The sequence below is a fragment of the Perognathus longimembris genome, chromosome 7, assembly GCF_023159225.1.
Source record: "Perognathus longimembris pacificus isolate PPM17 chromosome 7, ASM2315922v1, whole genome shotgun sequence".
NCBI classification, from domain to species: Eukaryota; Metazoa; Chordata; class Mammalia; order Rodentia; family Heteromyidae; genus Perognathus; species Perognathus longimembris.
Genome location: NC_063167.1, coordinates 3,853,631 through 3,875,118, shown reverse-complemented (window position 1 = coordinate 3,875,118; position 21,488 = coordinate 3,853,631). Strand labels below are relative to the sequence as shown.

Below are 21,488 nucleotides of genomic sequence, written 5' to 3'. Positions count from 1 at the left end.
CCCGATCTCACTGGCTCAGCCCCTACCTGGAGGCGCTGCTGTCTGGCTTACCCCAAAAGGGTCCAATCTGGTCCCCTAACTCTCAGCACCTTCATGCACCGAGAACTTGGTAGATCTCCCATGCCTGCATGCAGCCAGCCCTCTGTTTCCATGGGCTCCGCCATCTCAGATCCAAATGCAGCCTGGCAAGGTGTCGCATGCCTGGAACCCCAGCAGTGCAAGACTGAATTCAAGGCTAGCCCCAAACACAGAGTAAGAGCCTGTCCCAATAGAAGCAACACCTTAGGGGGCGGATGCACCTCCTCTGCTGAACATGTGTTCATGGAAAGGTGATCTGCGTGCACAGGAGCTGGGTGTAGGTGCTGTGAAATTCTCTTCCGTGTTACATGCAACAGCAAAGCATGCCTGAGCCCTTGCTTGGTGGATATGAAGGGACTGGCTTGCACGTCCAACTTCTTCCCCAGCTTCACTTAGACGTCACACATCCAAGACCTGGGCCCCTCCTGCTGCCTTCAGGCACGCACACCCGTGCATGTGCATGTACGCACACACACACACACACACACACACACACACACACCCAAGCTTGCACTGGCCCTCATCATGCTCCCCTGCTCCGACCCCTCTCCCCACCGCCTGTCCTTGCAGATAGAGAGATCCCCCCAGTGCCACCCTGCTCAAAACCTCGGGCTAGAAATGCGCCTGCCCCTCCGGTGGGCTCCTCTCTCCTTGGCGTGACCCGATCGCTAGGACCGCCTGGTCACCTCAGTGCCCCAATCAGCCCCACCCCACCGACTAGGCTTTCACACCCCTGCCCTCTGCTCCTGTCCAGACTTGGCTCTGAACAGCACTCGGTGTTTGCCTGCCGGAAAGCAGCCCATCTCGGTTCTGCAAATGAGCCAAAGCTGCTCGCCAAGTTCAGACCTGGCCTCCGCTACCCCCTCACACCGGTGGGGAGCACCTGAGGCTGGTGCAGGGTGATTTCTGCATTCACAGCCTCCTTTTTACCCCGAGTTTTTCGGGTTGGATTCTCATCGCAAGGCTGAGGCCGCCTCTTTGGAGAGAAGATGCATTGTCATTTCAGCTGAGTTTCCGTGGTGACGCAGCGGTGTGCTGGCTGTGAATAGCCCGTCCATCTCTACGCTCCTGCGCACGCTCGCCTTCTGTACGCCAGCCCTCAGGATGCGTGTGTGGACCCAGTGAGCGCACTGGGGGTGACACGCTATTCCTGTGTACCTTACGAGCTTAGCTGAAGGGGCTTCTGCAGCACTTGGTGGCCTGCATTTTGACTGGCTGCTTTAGAGTTCGGTGCATTTCAGATTCTCGGGGTCTGATTTCAGCAAAAGCAGGTAGTCATAATTTGCTGCCTTGGTTCACTTATTGGATGAACCACGTTTTGAGTAGCTCAGGGTGTTTCGCTTGCTAGACAGAACTACTCCACTTGAGCCATGCCCATCTTGAGGCTTGAACTCTGGCCTGGACGCTGTTGCTGAGTTTTGTGCTCAAGGCCAGTGCTCTACTACTTGAGCCATAGCTCCACTTCTGGCTTGCTGTGACTAATTGGAGAGAAGACTCTCACAGACTTTCCTGCCCGGGCTGGCTTTGAACTTGATGCTCAGATCTCAAGGCCTCCCAAGTAGCTAGGATGTACAGGTGTGAGCCCCCAACGCCCCCATCCCTAGCCCTTTTTTTGCTTTCCTTATGTTTCAGATAGGGTCCGATGTGTACGCCTTGCAGCCTGGACCGTAGTCTTCCTGTTTGTGCTTCCTGTGTAGATGTGATGACAGCCACTTATGTACCCACCTTTTTGTCTATGCAGCCTTCTAACTGCAGTCTTCCAGATCTCCGCTTTCCTAGGGGCTAAGTGTACACATAGGAGCCACCATACCCAGAATTTTATTGCTTTGTTTTGAGATAGGGCCTCACCCAGTAGCCTAGGCTAGCCTTAAACAACTTCTTTTTTTTTTTTTTTTGGCCAGTCCTGGGGCTTGAACTCAGGCCCTGAGCACTGTCCCTGGCTTCTTTTTCTCAAGGCTAGTGTTCTACCTCTTGAGCCACAGCACCACTTCTGGCTTTTTCTATATATATGTGGCGCTGAGGAATCGAACCCAGGACTTTCATGTATACAAGGTGAGCACCTACCACTGGGCCATTTTCCCAGCCCCTGGCCTTAACCTTTTTATCCTCCTGTCCAGGGCTCCCAAGTGCTGGCCAAGCTCACTGCCATGCGGGCATACTAGTTTGTTGTGTTTTTTTTTATTTGCTTTTTATCAGCACTGGAGATTGAACGTAGGGTGTGCTCTCATTGTGTGGGCGTGGTACCATGGGAGCCACGGCCACAGCCAACCTCAGGCCACAAGATCCTCCTTCCTGTGGCCTCCTCCTGGCTGGTACCACAGATGGGTGCCACCACGCCCAGGCTCTTGGTTCCAGTGGGCTTTCGTTAGCTCTTTTGGCCAGGCTGACCTTGGAACTGTGATACATCCGTCTCCTGAGTAGTTGGGATCACAGGTGTGAGCCCCAGCTTTATTCCTGGGACGGGGGAGTCCAATTGATCATGATATCATCCTCTCTGTGTAGTTTAATTTGATTTGCTAAGCATCTTGGTAGGGACATTTGTGTGTATCATTACCAAGAATGCTGGTCTGTAATTCTCCTTTGTTATTATGTATTTGTTAGGTTTGGGAATGAGCTGTGAAAGCCTTGTAAAATGAGTTAGGGAATGCCCTTCTTGGCTTTCTGACAGAACAATGGTGAGTTACTGCTGCTTTCGTTGTCGGTGGAATTCACTAGTAAGATCATCTAAGTTTGGATTTGCTTTTTTTTGCAAGAAGATTTTTCATAACTAGTTAATTTCATAAATACAGGGTTTCTCCAATTTTATGTGAACTTTGTTATTCTGTGTTTGTGATACTTGTTTTTGTTTGGGGTGGGTGAGTGGTTGAACTTGGCCTGGGGCGCTATCCCTTAGCTTTTTTTTTTTTGCCAGTCCTGGGCTTGAACTCAAGGCCTAAGCACTGTCCAGGCTTCTTTTTGCTCCAGGCTAGCACTCTGCCACTTGAGCCACAGCGCCACTTCTGGCCGTTTTCTATAGATGTGGTGCTGGGGAATCGAACCCAGGGCTTCATGTTTACGAAGCAAGCACTCTTGCCACTAGGCCACATTCCCAGCCCTATCCCTTAGCTTTTTCTGCATCTTGAGCTGGGGCCTCCCTCCTCTGCAGGAAACCTACTTTATGGCTGAGCGTGGGGGGTCCTGGTGACTGTGCCTTCTGCAGTGATAGGGGCCATGATGGACAAAGGTAGAATTTCAGTAGCATCTTCATTTAATATGGAGGATTTGTGTGTGTTGTGGGGTGTGGACTCAGCCTTGTGCCCCTGACAGGTTTTTTTACTCCAGCTGACACTGTTGCACCTGAACTGTATAGTGTCTCCAGTTCTGAAGGGTGGAGTCACCCATTTGATTTCTTTCTATACTTTGTTCCTCAGGTGAAATGTGTCTCTTTTTTTTTTTTGGCAGTTGTAGGGCTTGAACTCGGGGGTTACTGGTTGTTGTTATTGTTCCAGTATTGGGGTTTGAACTCAGTGCCTGGTCCTGAGCCTCTCTGTGCTCGAGGGTAGCGCTCTACCACTTGAGCCACAGTGCCACGCCCAGCTTTTGAGTGGTTAGTTGGAGATAGGAGCCTCACGGGGACTTTTTGGCCTCAGCTGGCCTGAAACTTGGATCCTCACATCTCAGCCTCTTGAGTAGCTAGGATGACGGGTGGGAGCCGCCGGCGCCCACAAGTGCCATTTTTTTCTTCTTGTTTGTATGTGTGTGGTGCTGGAAACTCAGGGCCTGCGCAGCGCACACCACCACCGGCTCCGTCATTCTCCTCCGCCATCTTCTTCCCTGTCTTCTGCCTCAGCACAGAAGCTAGAGCAGCTGCTCTGCGACCCTGGCATGCCGGTGCTGGCGCCGGGCTTGCTTCGTTCTCATTGTGGGAGATCGTAGTGGTGGTGTATTGTTGTTCCTTTAAAAAAAGAAATGTTCCAGGCACTGGTGGCTCAGGCTGAAACTGCAGCTACTCAGGAGGCTAAGATCCAGAGGATCCCAGTTTGAAGCTGAAGCAAGCCTGGGCAGAAATGTGTGAGATGCCACCCTTGTATACCCAGCAACAAGGCGGGCTGGAGGTGTGGCTCAAGTCGTCCAGGGCTACCAGGCCAGCCGGAGGAGCCCGGCTCTGTGCACACGGGTACCTGGCGCAGAGGGAGTAACGTGACGGGGTGTGGATTGCAGGCTTGCTGTGGCAGCCGCAGTTGGCTCTCAGGGCTGTCACTCCAGTGTCACTCCAGTGCTCGCCCACTGGCTAGAGCGGAGCCGGCTGGCCCCACCCTCGCCCCAGCACTGGGGCTCCCAGCTCCGGCGTGCTTCCGCAGACCCCCTTCCTGGGGCCGACGCTTTCCAGATTCAGGGCTGAGTCCCCGCGTCTGGCAGGAGTCCCAGGCCAGCCTGGGCAGTGCGCCGCACCCGGTGGAGTCCTCGAGACCCCCCTGCGGCGGGAACTGCTTCGTGTGGCCTCCCAGCTGTCTCGTTGGAGCCCCGGGGCGTCGCGTGGGGGGCCGGCGTTGGCTCTGCGTCCTGTGGTGGGCATCGTGGCCTCTCCAGTCCCGCAGCCCCACAGCCGGGCTGCGCCGTGGGCCCTGGGGGCGGTGGGCGTGCGGCTGCTGTCCGACCGGTCGCACTCGTGAGTGGCGGCGTCCTGCGGCCAGGGCCTCCGGCCTGCCGGGCCCAGCGCGGCTCATCCTGGCGTGTGGCGTTGCTTTTCCCCAGGCTGAACAGGGCCAGTCAGACCTACTTCTTCCCCATCCACCTGACGGACCAGCTGCTGCCCAGCGCCGTGTTCTACGCCACCGCGGGGCCCCTCGTGCTCTACTTCGCCATGCACCGGCTCATCATCAAGCCATACCTCAGGGCGCAGAAAGAGAAGTGAGTGCCGCGGCCACGGGGCGCGCTCCGGGTTGTGGGGGCCGCCTCTGAGCGGGGATGGCGTCAGACCCTAGCGGGGTGCTGAGCGAGGCGCCGCGGCCAGGGAAGCAGCGCGAGGCTGGGGCCTTCCCCCGCCATTCCGGCCTTGACGCAGGCGCGGGGAACGGGCCATTGCTCCCTGGCGCCTGCGCTCTGCCGTGCGTGCGGACAGGGCCGCAGGGCCCGGGGCCCGAGCCTGGAGAAGGCGGGACTTCCTCTCGTGGGCCTCTGTGTCCCGGGGCTCGGACGCCGCGCGGGGCTCTGCTGCGGTCATCAGACAGCAAGGCCCTGTTAGCCCACGGCGGGGCGACGTATGGGAGGTGACGTGGTGCTGGGAGTGACGTGTGGGGTGACACGCGCAGGGTGATGTGTGGGGTTTGGTGTGTGAGGTGATGTTAGGTGTGACACGTGTGTGAGGACACGTGGGGGTGACGGGGACGCGTGCGGGTGACGTGTGGGGTTTGGTGTGAGGTGACACATGTGAGGACACGGGGTGATGGGGACGCGTGCGGGTGACGTGTGGGGCTTGGTGTGAGGTGACGCGTGTGAGGACACGTGGGGGTGACAGGGACGCGTGCGGGTGACGTGTGGGGCTTGGTGTGAGGTGACGCGTGTGTGAGGACACGGGGTGACGGGGACGCGTGCGGGTGACGTGTGGGGCTTGCGGTGTGGGGACAGGCGGGGGTGGCGGGGTGCAGGGGTGACCGTGCGGCTGTGCTTGTCTTGGGGAAGGGAGCTGGAGAAGCAGCGGGAGAACACGGCCAGCGACATCCTGCAGAAGAAGCAAGAGGCCGAAGCCGCCGTAAGTGCCGCCTCCGCCCCCCTCCGCCCCGGACGCCCCGCCCGACACGGGCAGCCGCCAGCGCCCCCTTCCTCCACATGCTGCCTGTGCTGGACCTTAGGGTGCGGACGGGCAGCGTGGGGCTGGGAGTCAGGAAAGCCAGCGGCAGTGTCGCCCCACGGAGGGGCCGTCCGTCCTGGCCGGGTGGGGACACGGGGACAGCGGTCCTTTCTCAGCGTCCTGCGTGAAGTCTGAACCCACGTGCGGCCGGTGCGCTGAGCGGCTGTGCATCGGGCCTCTCCAGAGGGCTCCCCCCCCCCCCGGGAGGCCTCGGGCTCCTGTGGGGCTCAGGCCGAGGCCGGGCCTGCGCCCCGACCCGAGAGGCAGCGCGGTGCAGCGGCGGCGTTGTGTCCGCAGGTGCGGCTCATGCAGGAGTCCGTCCGGAGAATCATCGAGGCAGAGGAGTCCAGGATGGGTGAGGACACGGGTTTGCTCTTGGGCTGGGCTCTGGAGGCCTCGAGGGGACGGGTCTGGCGAAGGCCCGGCCTGCCCCGACGGCCGCGTCCCGTCCCCAGGGCTCATCATCGTGAACGCCTGGTACGGGAAGTTTGTCAACGACAAGAGCCGGAGGAGCGAGAAGGTGAAGGTGATCGACGTGACGGTGCCGCTGCAGTGCCTGGTGAAGGACTCCAAGCTCATCCTCACCGAGGCCTCCAAGGTGCCCCGCCCTCCCTCCCCACCTCCTCCCGCCCCGTCACCTCCCCTCGCTCCCTGCCTTCCTTCGTTGATTGTGCAGCGCTTTCACTAGGCCGTGTGCTGCCGTCCCGGCCCTCGCACTGGGTCCCTTGTCCTGGGTGGGGCGGGCTCCTCCCGCACCCGGGGTCTTGGCCTGGGAAGAGGAGCGCCTGGCGGAACCGGCCGTGTGGAGGAGGGCGGGCTCCGCGGGTCAGGACGAGGCGGGTCCGGCGCTGTGCCGGGTGCAGAGCGGGGTGCGCCCGAGTGACCGACCGGCCACTGTGCGGCAGGCCGGGCTGCCGGGCTTCTACGACCCCTGTGTGGGGGAGGAGAAGAACCTGCGGGTGCTGTACCAGTTCCGGGGTGTGCTGCACCAGGTGATGGTACCGGACAGCGAGGCCCTGAGGATACCAAAGCAGTGTGAGTGGCAGCGCCCGGTCCCGTCCCCCCCATCCTCCCCCCGGGGGCTGGGGTCAGTGCTGCAGGTCCTGTGTGCCCCAGGAACCAGGGGGCTGTGTGGGCGGCTTGCTGGGGGGGTGGCGGGTGGCACCCGGGGCCTGAGCCTGACCGGCTCCCCCCCCCCCCCCCCTCCAGCTCACAGGATCGACACCGATGGATAAACTACTTGAGGACGGGATTTCTAAGAGGCTTCAAAAAACCTTTTCCTGGGAATGTACAAATTTGGAGGCAGGGAAGACCGGATACCCGGATGTTTTTCTTTCTCCTCGAGAAGGCGGCATCTATCAATTATGTGAAGGGACACGCAACGCCGGCTGCACGCGGCCGTGACGGCCCCAGCCCAGGCCCCCACGTCCTTCTTTCCCCGAGGATCATGTTCCCGAGGGCGGGGCCTGGCCGTGGCGTCCGGCCCGCAGCACCCGCTGCCTGGAGTTCTCGTCCCCGGGAGGGATGTACGGGACCCCTGCCCCAGGAGCGCGCCTCCCCCGCCACCCCGACCACGGGGCGCGTGGACGGAGAGGAAGGCGGGCCTCGCCGGGCCTCCGGAGCAGGGGCCGCGCTCCGGCACTTCCCGAAGCCACCTTTCTTTGCTGAAATATTACTACACGAACCCGGAGAGGACTGTGGGTTTATAAAACTGCATTTTGTGAGAGAACAAACAGGTTTGGAAATCCGTCTCTTTATTCCCCGTTCCCAGGGCTTCTCCAGTCATTCCTCTGGGTCCCAGGGCCCAGCCTGTCGTGGGGTCCTGTCACCGGGGGACACGGCAAGCTCGTGGCCCTCGCCCCGCAGGTCAACCTCGCCTCTAGGGTCCAGGGTTGGAAAGAGGGGAGCTGTGCCAGGAGGGCGGGCAGGAGCCCCAGCGCTGGCCCAGGAGCCTGTGCGTCCTGCGGGCGCCCAGCAGGTGGCGCTGCTGCTCGTCAGGCCGAGCCCAGCCCCAGCCCCGGCCCCGGCTGTCCTGGGGCCTCTGGGCTCCCCAGCCCTGCCCCTGCCCCCTGCTGGCCGCCCCTGCACGGCCAGCCACAGCAGGTCCAGGAACGTCAGTGGGCACTCTGGGCCCCTCCAGCAGCTGCTGCCCAGGCTGTGGCCACAGGCCCCGGGGGCAGAGCCCACGATTGGCACCCAAGCATTGCTAATGACCCCTTCCCCGTTTTTAAAGCAGTTCCAAGTGTCCGATTCTGTAGTAATGACCTCCGTGTTCACAAGCAGTGACGAGCAGGCCCCCCCCCGGCATTGCATGCCCTCGGCTGGCGCCAGGCCGCCTCCGAGCTGACTGTAACGGCGCTCTGCCACAATAAACCTGTCCCACCTGGTCTCTGTGTGCATCTTTAGGAGTGGCACCTCCAGGGCTCCCGCCCCTTCCTCCGCGGGTGAGCAATGGACCCGCACTCTGCCAGTTAGCAGTTAGGATTTGGGATCTTTCAGTTCTTACAGTTGTTTGTGCCAGTGCCGCGGCTTGAATTCAGTGCCTGGGCCCAGTCCTTGAGCTCAGGACTGGAGCTGTGCGACTGCCATTGCCAGCTTTCTGCTGGCTGATTAGTGAAAAGCCTCATACACTTGCCTGCTCACGCTGGCTTTGAATTGCGATCCTCAAATCTCAGCCTTCTGAGCAGCTAGGACTACAGGCGTGAGCCACCAGTGCCCAGCTTTTTTCCCCAAGGACTGGGATTTGAACTCTAGGCTTCACACTTGCTAGTAGGCAGGCCACACTCCTCTTTTATTAAATTTACTACTTCTTGTAGCCGAAGGCAGTCATCACCCACTAAAGATGTCTTAGCTGCGGCAAGGCAGAAGCTACAGGGAGGGAACTGCCTTTGGGGTTTTACGGGTACTTTATTCCTGTGTTCACGCAGAAATCTGAGCTGGTGACGGGCGGACAGCCTGCTCGGTGGCTGTGGGGAGCCGCAGGCAGCCTGGCGGGGGGCACGGACGGGACGGGGAAGAGCCCACACCACTGGCCAGCTCCTCGAGCCCGGGTGCCCGCCACAGTCGCCCAGCGTGCTGCGTGGGGCGGGAGCCGCGGCCTGGCGTGGGGCGTGTGCCGAGCAGCCGGTGCCCAGCAGAGCCGCGGCCTGGCGTGGGGCGTGTGCCGAGCGGCCGGTGCCCAGCGGAGCCGCGGCCTGGCGTGGGGCGTGTGCCGAGCGGCCTGGCGTGGGGCGTCTGCCGAGCCGCCGGTGCCCCGCCCGCCTTTCTGAGCCGCTTGGCCATGGCGGCGGCGGCGCCCAGAAGCTGTCTGTGTCCCCAGCCGCCGCTCGCTGCGGGGCTCAGCGTCCGGGCTCGGGCTGCCGCCCCTCCCCGGGGGCCCGGAGGCGGCTCGACAGCCTCCGCATCTCCAGCCTCTGGGCCCTGAGGCGCCTGCGGAGCTTCTCGTTCTCCTTTAGGGTGAGGAAGAGCTTTCTTTTCAGGGTGTCTAAGTCCAGAAGGGCGTAACTGTGGTCAGATGGCCACTTGGGGGGCGGCCTCTTCCGCCCTGCAGGCTCGGGGGCCGCCAGGCTCGGGGGCAAAACCTGAGAGCAGAGGGAAGGGGCGCTCGGAGCTGCCCGCGGGCGGCGGGCCCCACGCCCCTGAGAGGCCCCGGCCTGCCGCACCCCGGCGCACCCCGGGTCTTACCTGCCTCGAGGGGTCTTCGGGGCCCCCGGGCGAGGGGTGCTCCCCCGGGGCGGCCTCCATGCTCCTCCCAGCCCCCGCCTCCGGGCGGACCTGCAACGGCAGCCCGGCAGCGCCTCAGCCCGGAGCAGCTGCCTCTGTCCGTCCCCAATCACCCCGCCCGGGCGGTGCCCCAGGAGCCCCGGGGCAGAGCGCCCCAGGCACCCCAACACGCTCACCTCTCCCGCCGCGGCGTTCCCGTCTCCACACTCGCCCGCGGGCTCCGTGCTGACCCCCGCCAGCTGTCAGAGACACAGCCGTGAGAAGGGGGGGCGCCCCGCGCTGCTCTGCCTCCTGCGGCCCACACCCCAGGAACTCTTCCCAAGCCCGGGCTGTGCGCCCGCCCCAGCACACCAGCCCCAGGTCCTGTGGGTGTGCGCACACGCACGCACACGCACACACGGCCAAACTCGGGGAATCAGGAAGCATCTGCTCCAGGGTCCTGGCCAGCTCGGCCCTCCCGACTCGGGGGGCCCACAGGTGGCAAGGCGGCGGCTGCACGTGCGCCCCTGAAACTCCGGTGCAGAACCCCACCTCCCAGGGAAGGCATCGGAAGCAGGGCGGTCATGAGGTCATGCGGGTGAGGCCTCCCTCCCTCTCCCTGCTGTCTGCTGGACAAGGGATGGCCGTCCCCCCCCACCCCGAGGCGAGGCCAGCACCAAGCCCTGGCCGTGCGGCTCCCTGTGAGCAATGCCTGGCCCTCCGTCCCCAAGCCCAGCTCAGCTCCCACTCCCCAAACCCAAGTGCCGCACGGTCCTCACCACCGGCCCCTCCCGCCCCAGGCCCGCCTGCATCCCTCCCCCAGCCCAGACCCCGCAGCACCGCCCCAACCAGACCAGCTTCTCGGCCCCGCATGCCTCCGGCTCAGCCCGGGCACCGGCCCCGAGCTTGGTGGCTCACGGCTGGCACTCCACCCTCTGAGCCACGGCGCTACTCCTGCTCTTTTGCTGATTCACTGGACATAAGAGGGTCGCAGCTTTTCCTGCCTGGGCTGGCTTCGAACCCTGATCCTCAGGTCTGAGCCTCCTGAGTAGCTAGGATGACAGGTGTGAGCCACTGGTGCCGGGCTTGCAGGGTTCATTTTTAAAGTCGTTTTAAATTAACAGCTTTGTGTGTGTGTGTGCCAATGTTGGGGCTTGAACTCGGGACCTTATGCTCTCGCTTGGCCTTTTCACTCGAGGCTAGTGCTCCCCCATTCGTGCTGCGCCTCCACCTCTGGCTTTCTGGTGGTTAATTGGAGAGGCGAGGGCGACATTCCTGCTTTGACCCCAGACCCTCAGACTGCAGCCCCAGTAGCTAGGTACAGCCTCCCCTCTGGCTCCCCCGCAAACGCCCCCCACCCCCCCATCTGAGCTCAGGGGCAGCAGCGCCCGCCCCACCTGCGCCCGGTCCCGGGGGGCGAACACGGTGGGCACGGCATTGTGCTTGAGGTTCTTGCGGTTGCCGAAGGCGCTGAAGCACTCGGGTCGGAAGTGCTCCGAGCAGATCACCGTGTGCTGCTTGGGCTTGAAGTCGGCCCTGCCGAGGTTCAGGACCCACTCCCTCAGCAGCTCGGGCCGGCTGAAGGGGAACCTGCAAGCAGAGCAGCCGCGGGACAGCTTTAGAACCAGGAACCCCACGTGGCCAAACCACCTCCACTTTCCAGACGCTTCTACTAAAGCTGTTAACAGGAACCCGGAGATGGCTTCCGAAGCCGCCATGCCGCTGGCCCCTGCCGGCTGCCGAGCGGCTGGGCTGGGGTCTCTCCATCCAGGAGCCCGCTGCAGAAAGGGGGTCTGCGGGGGCTGAGACAGCTGAGAGCAAGCAGAGATGGCCCAGGGGACAGTGCAGCCTTCAGAAGGGACAACAGGAACATGGGGCACGGGGCCTCGGGCAGATGGGGGGTCCCTGGAGACCCTGGGCAGACACCAGCTGTGACCCGAGCTAGCTTGGCGCCGAGGACAGATGTGGGTATGTTCCAAAGGCCTGGCGGGTGGCACCCAGGGAGGGGGGTGCCCGCCTAACCCACAAGGCCGGGTGAGATGACGGCTTGCGAGCCAGCACGGGGAGTGACAGCCACCAAGCAAGGAGCTGGAAGGGGACAGCAAGGACAAAAGCAGAGGGTCGAGCTGCGTCCTAGGAGCTGGGAAGGTGGCTCACTACTGGTACAGGGCTTGCCTGCCTAGCACGCAGGAAGCCCTGGGCTCGATTCCTCAGCACCACACAGGCAGAAGAAAACCTGGAAGTGGCGCTGTGGCTCGAGAGGAAGCGTGCTAGCCCCAGGATTGGCAAAAAAGTAAAAATTAAATGAAAAAAAGTGTCCTAGATTAAGATGAGGTCAGGGTGGGGGTGTGGCCCCCTGGGACTGACCTATCATGCCCAGAGCCCCGGACTCAATCTCCACCCCTGAAAATAAAATAGAAGTTGACCCAAAATAGGGAAAATGAGTGGGGACATTGCAGCAGAAAGACGGTCTCCTCTGCCCCAAGCACTGGGTTCTATCCCCAGTGCCTCGTAAGAGATCAGGTGGGGGGGGGGTTGTTTGGGGCAGTACTGGGTTTGAACTCAGAGCCTCGCTGCTTGTTAGGCTAACGCTCTACCACTGGCGCCTCGTTTTGCTCCTTGTTCGGGGGATGGAATCTGGCGAGCTTTCCGGCCCGGTCAGCCTCAGCCTCCCGAGTGAGCGGGGAGTATCACACAGGCCCGGGCCGCCGCCTCCCGGCCGCGCGAGTGACTGAGTGGATCCACGAGAGCGAGCAACGCAGGGGACCGGCGCCCAAAGAGCGACCTGGAACCTCACCCGAAGCCAGCCAGGCCCGGGAACCGGAAGCGGCGCGGGCGGGGGCGGGGGGGTCCCACGCGGGGCCGCGGCCGGGCGTGGAGATCTCAGCAGCACCTCCACCCCCGCGTGGGGGGCGGCGCGGGGCCAGGGCTGCTCCCCGCCGCGCACCCCGCACCCCGCCGGAGCTGCCGCCAGGCCGGCGCCCGCCCTCCTCGCCCGCGGCCCCGCACTCCGGCACCCCCGCACCCCGGGGATCCGCGTCCCCAGCGCCCCGCACACCTCCGGCGATGCGCGCGCAGGCGGGCCGCGGACCCCGCCGGCCGCGCCCCGGCCCGGCCGGCGAGCTCCTCACCGGTGGAAGGTGAGCTGCTTCCTGCGGTTGCTGTAGCGGTTGCAGCACTGCCGGGCCGCGCACGACTTCGGCATCTCGGAGCCGGGCCCGCTGCCCACAACAAAGATGGCGGCGGCAGGGCCTCCGGGGGGCGGGGCCGAGGCGGGAGGCGGGCCTGGCTCCCGGGTCCCCGCGTCCGCGACCTGCCCGGAGGGGCCCGCGGGCTGAGGGCGCCGCGGATCCCGCCTCCAGACCGGACCGCTCGAGCCCCGCCCCCGGCCCCGCCCCTCCCGGGCAGGGCTGGGGGGGGGTGGAGGAGGGCAGGTTGGACCCCCCCCCCCCAAGTCAGCCAAGGGCTGAAACGCACGCCTCTCCAGGCCAGGTCAGCCGGGGAGACTCGGAAGGCCCCAAGGCACCGGCTTCCCTCCCGGCCCGGGAAGGGGGGGGGAAGGGAGGGGGAGGGGAGGGAGGGGAGGGAGGGGAGGGGGAGGGGCCAGTACAAAACACACCAGCGGCCAGACGCCGGCCTCAAAGTAGTAATATCTTTATTTACAAAATATACAGTTTCACAGAAACAGCTTGCTTTATACACATAAACTTTGTAATTACACAGAACCATGTAAACGATGGTAAGTGACTGGCCCGCTCGGAGCCCGTGGGAGAGGCCGACTTGGGGGTGACATCCTTCCCTCTCCCCCTTTCTTCACCACCAGCCAGGAGCCCCTAGACGGGTCGTGCCTGAACAGTGACTAAGCTGGTGACAGCTGCCCAGCTGTGTACCCCCAAACCCAGGTGCCCCACAGGAGCAGATCCGCTCTAACAAAGAAGCAAAACCAAGGAACAGAAATGGAGAGGAGACCCACCGTCTCCAGGGGCCCCGCCGGCCCGGGGCTGGGCTGGCCGCTCCACTCCACAACCACATGGATTCATAAATGCACTTTTAAAACCCCACAGAGCTCCTCACTAAATAAAAGAAACACACTTTGGAACTTTGGTTATTCTCGTGGTGAAGACGCTGGACAGGCATTATCGTGGGGCAGATCTTTGGCAAATTCTTTCCCCAACTTGTCCTGGGTGATCTTTCGCCCCATCAGCCAGACAACAGCCTAAGGGCCCAACATTGTTTCTCAACAGCTATTTTCTCTACAGAATTTTCCTTTGGGATCTTCACAATAAACTTAGCTTGGGAAACTATTTCTACTTAAATATAAGCAACAGGAGTTTTGAAAGCTAAGACAGCTAGTTGACTGGACGAGAGTGTGAGAGAAATTAGGACAAAACACGGACGCCCCTTAGCCAGATCCTAGTTCAGCCCCCTGGTATCTTGAGGGCTAAGCTCCCAGCAGCGTAACCTGGGCCCATCCTACTGCAAATAAGTTAGAGCAAATAAATAGGACCAACGTGGGCATTCTTCCCTTTCCATGCCTAACAAGAAACAATGCTTGTCACACACCCATCTCCTTACGAAACATAGCTGAGAACAAGTACTTGAACTGAAGAGCAACGACAACATGGAGCGCAGAGCCCTCCTCAAGCCCCAGAAGCACCAGTGTACTGAGGGCAGAGTTCCAGGGGGCGGGAGGGGGAGAGGGATGTCAGGTGCAAACCCTGGCTTCTTCAGCCCTACCCCTCAGGGGGGGATCTCCAGACCAGGACCCTAGTGCAGACCTGTGCATGGTTCAACACGTTCCTGAGGCCAGTGTTATCATTACTACCTACTAGCGAATTCAAACCAGAATGGGGATTAAGTCCCAACCTCGCCCTGGGAAAGCAGCAGGCCAGCCTGCAGCCAGGGCACCCTAGGAATCACCGCAGGAGCACCCGCGCTCCTCGCAGTGGTTCTCACCAGATGACTGTAGGAACAGCACTTGTGTCCAGTCTGCGGGTTGTTGCTAGGACAGAGGACCAGGTGGTCTGGACCTAGAGAACAGCCTGTCCTTCCAGGACCCCCTACGACTGTCCAAGACCAGAGAAAGAGGAGCCCGGTGAGATACGGCCAGATACTTCGGCTGCATCGTGCAAAACAACAGGTTTTTTTGTACATCGTGCAAAACAGGAGTCATAAACACAGGCCTCCTCAACCCTCTTTCCAGTGGTGGCCACCAACTGTCCCTCTGAACAACAGGAAACCAAAGAATCACCAAGCAACCCAGCACCCCAGGGCTCCCTCAGGCAACAGGAGCAGCCAACACAGGGGAAGGAGTGGGGCCAGGAAGGAAGGGGCAACTTGGACACTAAAGGCAGACAGACACCAGAGAAGAAACTCACACATATGGCTGTTCGTTGTCAGGTGGGGAAAGGGATCGTCTCCCCACCAGAGGCAGGAGTAACCAGTAACCACACACAGGTCCCACAGGGTGGCAAGGTAACACCAGCTCCACTCCACGAGGACCACGCCCCACTCTTGGGGAAGTGAGCACGCCCTCTGCGCTCCACGTTCAATCCACCTCCGCTGCTGAGAACAGAGCTCTGTGGCAGCAGCTTTGGCCAACTAAGGTTTTATTTGTGAGATGGCTACATACAGTTTCTACCTCAGACAGCCTGTCCTTTTGCTTAGGCACCTGAATGGCAGGATCTGTCTGCACCAGAGCTGGGAATTCTGTAATCAACCAAGAAGGGCCACAGAGCCCATCTAGTCCAGTCCCTCTCCCAGAACCTCCTCACCAGCCCACAGTCAATCCAGAAACAGCTTCCGAGAGCCCATTCGGGAACGGTTGGAACGGCGGATGTCAAACTTGGAGTCCCGGCACTTTTGGCAGACAAACACCTCTGGAACATTGGACTTGCGGATTTTCGCACAGGACAGGTGAATCCAAGTGTGGCACTCATTACACTCTATCATGGGGCGGCCCGCAAACGGCTTCATGCAGAAGCAGGTCACCAGGTCCCAGGAATCATCATCTGGCAGGAAACAAACTCATGGTGAGGTGGGGGAAAACTTTTGAGGGCCCCCACCCGCAAGAGCCGTGCATCCACAAGCAGAGCAGCTGAATGTGACTGGAAACCATTCTCCACTACCAAAAGTGATTATTCCAGCTTCCACACATGCTGACACCTCTCTGAACATGCAACAAGTGCACTGCAAGGCAGAGATGGGGGGTCTGGGAGGGACCAGGTGTCCTCTGCAAGATGTACACTTCTGAGCAACACCACTGTTAGGTTGTGAGGTTGGGGAGGCACCTGGGCTATTGCTCCCTATTCTTCTCCCCACACTCTCTGTCCTTGAGGACTGCAGAGCACCCTCCAAGAAAGGGCCCAGGTGGCCCTCCCCAGGGAGGACTGCTCAAACAAGCCCCTTGTTCAGGACCCCAGCCCCACAGGGACACTCACCGGAATCCACCATGATGTCCTCGTCATTGCCTGTGCTGTCCTCGTCCCGGAACACCACTTGCTTTCCCTGCCGGACAATAATCCGCTTGCCTTCAGTTTTTATTTCCTTGACCTGATCGGGTGACACAGTGGCACAAGACCCACTGGAGGGAGTGTCAGAGTCCCAGCCCGAGCAGGGGTCACCGGGGGCCTGGGGGCTCTCCTGCAGGGTGGGACTTGTGGGAGCTTCCACGTAAGGATCGGCAGCTTCCAGCTTCAGCAAGCCCCCCCTGTAGCCCTCCTGTGCAGGCACATCGCTGTCCCTTCGCTTCCTCCTCTTCTTCTTCTTCAGCTTATCCGTTTTCTTCCTGTCCAGTAGGAAGTTGCTTGGCTTGGCTCTCTGCAAGAGGGTGGGCTGCAGGTGGCCAAAGCAGTGGTCGGACACAGGCAAGGGCACGGAAGATGCAATGTCGGAGAAGCCAGCATCCCAACCATCGCTGTCAACAGTGCCAGCGGTGCTATTGGCAGGGCTGGGGCTGCTCCTCAGAGGAAGCTCCTGCAAGGACAGAAGCACTGTCACCGCCAGGTCCCGAGTGACCAAGACCGCCCACCCCACAGAGCCTTTTCGCAACATCATCTGGAGAACCAGCCTTCCTAGCAGTTCACTGTGGGACAAAAAGACGCAGGGCCCTCAGCCTCCACCCGACTCAGGAGGAAAGTGAGGTAGGTCTCCACAGGGAGCGCATGCCTAGAATCAGAGGCAGGCCTGGGTTTCCTCCCAAGCAGGGGGATGTGGATCTGAAAATCCTCCATTTCTTTTGTTTTTCCCTGATTGTGCACAGTTTCTCCTTCAAAGACATTACTGTGGTCAGTACTGGGGTCTGAACTCACTGACTTACATAGCTCTACCACTTAAGCCATACCTCCAGCCCTGCCTTTTGCTGGTTATTTTAGAGATGGAGTCTAACAAACATTTTTTTTTTTTTTTGGGCCAGTCCTGGGCCTTGGACTCAGGGCCTGAGCACTGTCCCTGGCTTCTTTTTGCTCAAGGCTAGCACTCTGCCACTTGAGCCACAGCGCCACTTCTGGCCGTTTTCTGTATATGTGGTGCTGGGGAATCGAACCCAGAGCGTCACGTATATGAGGGCAAGCACTCTCGCCACTAGGCCATATTCCCAGCCCCTAACAAACATTTCTAATGGAGCTGAACTACCATTCTCCTAAGTAGCCAAGATTACATATGTGAGCACTGGCACCAGGCAAGATTTTTTTTTTTGGGGGGGGGCCAGTCCTGGAGTCCTGGGGCTTGAATTCAGGGCCTACCACTGTCCCTGAACTTCTTTTGTTCAAGGCTAGCACTCTACCACTTGAGCCACAGCGCCACTTCCATCTTTTTCTGTGTATGTGGTACTGAAGAATTGAACCCAGGGCTTTACACATGCACGGCAAGCACCCTACCACTAAGCCACATTCCCAGCCCCACACAAGTTTTTTATAAGTGATTAGTTTTGAGAACTTCTTGACACTCTAGTTAAAAAAAAAAAAGTATATATATATATACATACACACACATACAGCCTAGGCTAGGCTCTGGTGGCTCACACCTATAATCCTAGCTAAGGAGGCTGAGATCTGAGAATTGAGGGACTCTTATCTCCAATTAACCACCAGAAAACTGGAAGTGGCGCTGTGGCTCAAAGTGGTAGAACACTAGTCTGAGCAAAAGAGCTTAGGGACAGGTTCAAGCCCCATGACATTTAAAAAAAAACAAAAAAACCTGGATACATCTCAAATCCTGGTAAGTCAAAGTAAGTCATTACTGCCTAAAGCACCAAGCTAACCTCTCCGGCTCTTCCTAACACTCAAGTGCATTATCTGCCAATAGGAGCAACATTCTATGTGATATAAAACACAAATTACCCACCACCTAGTAAGAAGAGTAAACCAGTGCCTCAATTCTGCCTCCTAAAATCACTAGATTCAGCTATCAGCTGGTACAACATGAATGAAGCCAATGAAGTTTGAACCCCCCAGTTCAGGCCCACACCTTTATCATTAAGGCAAAGAGCTCTGTTTACATGGGATGTAAGGTTTAAGTCCCCATCCCTGAAGACTCACACATGCGGAGGGCTACCTGGGCTCCCTCTTATGTGTTCATCTTCGAAATAGAGGTGAGAAACAGTAGCTATCTAGGCAGCTGACCACAGGATGCACTGGCAATCCTTAAAGGAAGTCCGTAGCAAACATTTCCCAAAACTTTGAAAGCTTGCTTGACCATTACTAGACAAGCCTGCAAGGCTGTTTTTATTGTTCTTGGACATTTCTGTTGTTTCACGTAAGTGTTTTGGGAAGACATTGCAGGGGTCTGAACTCAGAGCCTTTCACTTGCTAGGCAGGTACGAATATACCTGAGCCAGCCTCCAGATCAAGCAGGCATTTTCCATCAATCAGAGCTTTAAGAACCACTCCCCACACCGATGTAAGTTCCTAAGGAACAGACCAGCCAGACTGCTGCCTGAGGTCATAGCCGGCAAGCCCTCCCAGATCCAGCTGGTCCCAGAGAGGGCACTGACTCAGAAAACCAGGTCTTAAAAAGCCGCACATTACCTCCTTCGGATATGGGATGTAGCCTGCATAGGCCAAGACGAAAGTGCAGAATTTGTTGAAATCCTCCACAGTCCTGCGCCTCTTGTAACTGGGAGAGTACTCCTGTTAACAGGGAAAAAAGGGAGTGGGGTGAAGGAGAGGTTCCCAAGTGGAATCCCAGAAACAAGGAAGCAAGATGAAACCTTGGCTGATCATTCGGAACATTGCTGGACTTACAGTCCAGAAGCAAGATAAGATAAATTCAAGTCAAGAAACGAGGGTTTTCAGAAGAGTAAAAGAAGAGTATTAAGACTTTTGTGCCAAGAACACTGAGAGACTAGCTAGGAGATAAAAAGCCTGTACAAAAAGTCCAGCTCCAGGTGCCCAAACCGCATTTTTTTGGCCTTATCTATTAGTCCCTGCAGGCCTATCACCAGCTCTAATAACCACGTTTTTGTTACAGATTTTCCATTTTGAAAAGAAACTCTTGCTGTAGCTGTACGAGAAGCACAAGAAGTGATTCCAAACACGGAATGGCCTCTCCTCCTCCTCCTCCCCGACCCCCACGCAGCCAGGGCGGGGGAGGCCGCTGCCCCCGCTGCCCGGGGGGCACTTCCACTCCCGCACGGTCCGGAGGCCCGGCGAGCTCGTTTCCGGCCTCCGAGGCGGTGGCGGAACGTTCCCGCGGTTGGGGCGCTCACTTAGGGTTCTGCTCCGGAGTTCCACGGCTCTCGGACGCGGGGACTCCCGCCTCAACGTGGGGTCCCGAGGCGGGGCAGTGTAGCCCTCGGCCCAAGCACCCCCCGTCCGGGCGCCGTCCGCCCCTGCCCTCCCCGCTCGCTCCCAGGTATTTGCGTAGAGCCCCGGAGCTCCGAGAGGCCCCTCCCGTGGCGGGGCGGGGAGGGCGGCGAGGCGCGGGCCACGGCCCGCAAGGTTCCCCCCCAAAACTACACTCTGCGAACGCCCTCCGCGCGCCCGGCCAGCGGCCCGCGCTCCCGCCGCCCCAAACTCGGGGACAACTTGAAGTTGGCGGGGCGGGAGGGCGAGCGGCCGGGGCCGCGCCGGCGGGGACCGGGAACCCGCCCACCCTCGGGGAGGCGGAGGGCGCGCGACGCCCCACGGCGGGCCCGGAAGGTGCGGGGCCCCGCCGCGGGGGGGGGGGACGGGCGCGGGAGGCCGGCGGGGCTCGGGCACCGCGGCGCCGGGCACGCTAGCGAACCCCACGGAGCTGCAGCGCGGGCGGCGCGGCCCCTCCCGCCCGCCCGCGTCCGCCCCGGCCCCCGCCCGCGTCGCCGGCCCCGCACACGGAGCCCCGCCGGGGAGGGGGCCGCGCGGAGGAGGCCCGAGGCCCGGGCCCCGGAAGGAGGGCGCGAAGGCGGGGCCGGGCGGGGGCGGGGAGGCTCCCGCGGGTGGGGACCCCGGAGCCGCGGACCCCCACACCGGCGGGGCGGGGGCGGCGGCCGCGCGCGGCGCCAGGGGGCGGGGCGCGGCCCGGGGGATGGGCGGCGGGGCCGCGCGGCGCCGAGCCGTTCTGAGGGGCCCGAGGCGCCCCGGGGGAGGGAGGGGGGAGGGGAGGGGGGCGGGGAGGGGTCCTCCGGGGCCCGCGAAGCGGCGCCGGGCCGCGGCCCCGGGGTCGCGGGGGCGAAGGCCGGCGTGAGGGGCGGGGGCGCCGCCGGCTCGGGCTCGGGCTGCGCGGGGCCGGCGAGCGGCGTCCTCGGGGCGAGGGGTGGGCGCGGGCCCGGCACGGGGGCCGCCGGCGTCCCGGCGGGGGCGGGGGCGGGGGCGGGGGAGGGGAGGGCGGGCCGGGCCGGGCGGCGGCCGGGCTCCGGGGCTCCGGGGCTCCGCGCTTCGCGGCCCGGCTCCCGGGGCGGAGGGCCGGCCAGCGGCGGCCGGGCCGGGGTCGCGGCCGGGGGGCCCGGCGCAGGTCGCACTCACCTCAGGGTGGAAGGCGGCGGCGCAGGAGTCGGAGTCCATGTTCCGGGCGGGGGGCGGCGGCTGCGGGAGCGCAGGAGCCGGGCTGAGGACGCAGAGCCGCGGGGCGCCCGGGGCCGGGGGCTCCGGCGGCCGCGACGAGCGCGGGTGGACCGACCGGGAAGGGTCGCCCCGGGGGGAGGCGGCGAGCGGCTCGGCGTGCCGCGTCCCCGGCTCGGTGCCCCGAGACGGGCGGCTTCACGGCGAGCCGGGCAGGCGATGCAGGTCCCGCGGCCGGCGCGGCGGAGAGGCGGGAGAGGCGCTGCGGGGGGCGGCGGCGGCGGCGGCGAGCGGGAACCCGACCGGCTCCCCGACCTGACGCCCAGTTCGGCTCGTGTCTCCGGAGGGAGGGCGGGAGCGCCGTGGGGGCTGTCGGGAAATGTAGTCCTGGGCGGCGGGGGTGGGGCGCGCGCGGCGCCGTGCCTTGTGGGAGTTGCAGTTCCGGGCGCGCCGCCGGAGCGCGTGCGGAGGGCACCTTGGAACTACAAGTCCCATGGGGCGTCGCGGCGGGGGCGGGGGGCGGCCCCCCGGCCCGGGCGGCGGGGAGCTGGGGAAGTGCGGGGGCTCGCGCGGCTCCGCGAGTGGGGGAGGGGCGGCACCAGCGGCTGCGCCTCGGCCTGCGCGCGGGCGGGGCGGGGCGGGACCCGCTCCCCGGGCCTCGGGGGGCGGGCGCCGCCCCGCCCCCTCCGGAGGGGCGTGGAGGCTCGCTCTTTGTGGTGCGGGGGGTCCCCGCAGCCCGGGCGGGGGCGGGGCCGGGGTCCGCCGGGCCGAGCCGCCCGCCCGCTCCGCAGGGCCCGACCCCCGCCGGCTCGCTCGGAGGCGAGCGCCCGGGGTTCAGCCCCCCGCCGTGGGCGCCTTCCGGCGTCCTCGCTTCCGCCCCCGCCGGCGCTCGGCACGGGGCC

The 21,488-nt window shown here is 62.0% G+C and overlaps 3 protein-coding genes across 4 annotated transcripts in view; 1 reads left to right on the top strand and 2 right to left on the bottom strand.

Annotated features, from left to right (window-relative positions):
- The window catches only part of Dnajc11 (DnaJ heat shock protein family (Hsp40) member C11), a 45,843-nt gene extending 38,170 nt beyond the window's left edge, over positions 1-7,673 (top strand). The window contains exons 11-16 of one of the 2 annotated variants that reach the window (XM_048350155.1): positions 4,813-4,968; positions 5,740-5,809; positions 6,206-6,263; positions 6,364-6,506; positions 6,814-6,943; positions 7,118-7,673. In XM_048350155.1, the coding sequence (XP_048206112.1) occupies positions 4,813-4,968; positions 5,740-5,809; positions 6,206-6,263; positions 6,364-6,506; positions 6,814-6,943; positions 7,118-7,143 (583 nt within the window). In that variant the 3' untranslated portion in view covers positions 7,144-7,673. The remainder of the gene's footprint in view (positions 1-4,812; positions 4,969-5,739; positions 5,810-6,205; positions 6,264-6,363; positions 6,507-6,813; positions 6,944-7,117) is intronic. The other variant, XM_048350156.1, reaches the window with a different exon arrangement.
- A 604-nt stretch (positions 7,674-8,277) lies between these two features.
- On the bottom strand, positions 8,278-12,861 carry Thap3 (THAP domain containing 3). The gene is made up of 5 exons (XM_048350158.1): positions 12,742-12,861; positions 11,008-11,200; positions 9,808-9,870; positions 9,593-9,682; positions 8,278-9,489 (listed from the first exon to the last, which is right to left on the bottom strand). The coding sequence occupies exons 1-5, from the start codon at positions 12,813-12,815 to the stop codon at positions 9,247-9,249; spliced, it is 663 nt and encodes a 220-aa protein (XP_048206115.1). The 5' UTR covers positions 12,816-12,861; the 3' UTR covers positions 8,278-9,246.
- A 411-nt stretch (positions 12,862-13,272) lies between these two features.
- On the bottom strand, positions 13,273-20,938 carry Phf13 (PHD finger protein 13). Its single transcript, XM_048350157.1, has 4 exons — positions 20,551-20,938; positions 18,637-18,738; positions 16,051-16,585; positions 13,273-15,621 (listed from the first exon to the last, which is right to left on the bottom strand). Exons 1-4 carry the CDS (start codon positions 20,587-20,589, stop codon positions 15,395-15,397), a joined length of 903 nt encoding a protein of 300 aa, XP_048206114.1. The 5' UTR covers positions 20,590-20,938; the 3' UTR covers positions 13,273-15,394.
- Between the last annotated feature and the right edge of the window lie 550 nt (positions 20,939-21,488).

What these genes read in the sequence shown, in the direction of transcription:
- Thap3 (XM_048350158.1), bottom strand. Translation starts at nt 12,815, where the DNA reads ATGCCGAAGTCGTGCGCGGCCCGGCAGTGCTGCAACCGCTACAGCAAC. An exon ending in CCCCCCGGGACCGGGCGCAG is followed by an intron (nt 9,871 to 11,007) that starts GTGGGGCGGGCG and finishes TGTCTCTGACAG; the next exon opens with CTGGCGGGGGTCAGCACGGA. An exon ending in CCGAAGACCCCTCGAGGCAG is followed by an intron (nt 9,490 to 9,592) that starts GTAAGACCCGGG and finishes CTCTGCTCTCAG; the next exon opens with GTTTTGCCCCCGAGCCTGGC.
- Phf13 (XM_048350157.1), bottom strand. Translation starts at nt 20,589, where the DNA reads ATGGACTCCGACTCCTGCGCCGCCGCCTTCCACCCTGAG. An exon ending in CCGCCGCCTTCCACCCTGAG is followed by an intron (nt 18,739 to 20,550) that starts GTGAGTGCGACC and finishes CCCTGTTAACAG; the next exon opens with GAGTACTCTCCCAGTTACAA. An exon ending in GGACATCATGGTGGATTCCG is followed by an intron (nt 15,622 to 16,050) that starts GTGAGTGTCCCT and finishes GTTTCCTGCCAG; the next exon opens with ATGATGATTCCTGGGACCTG.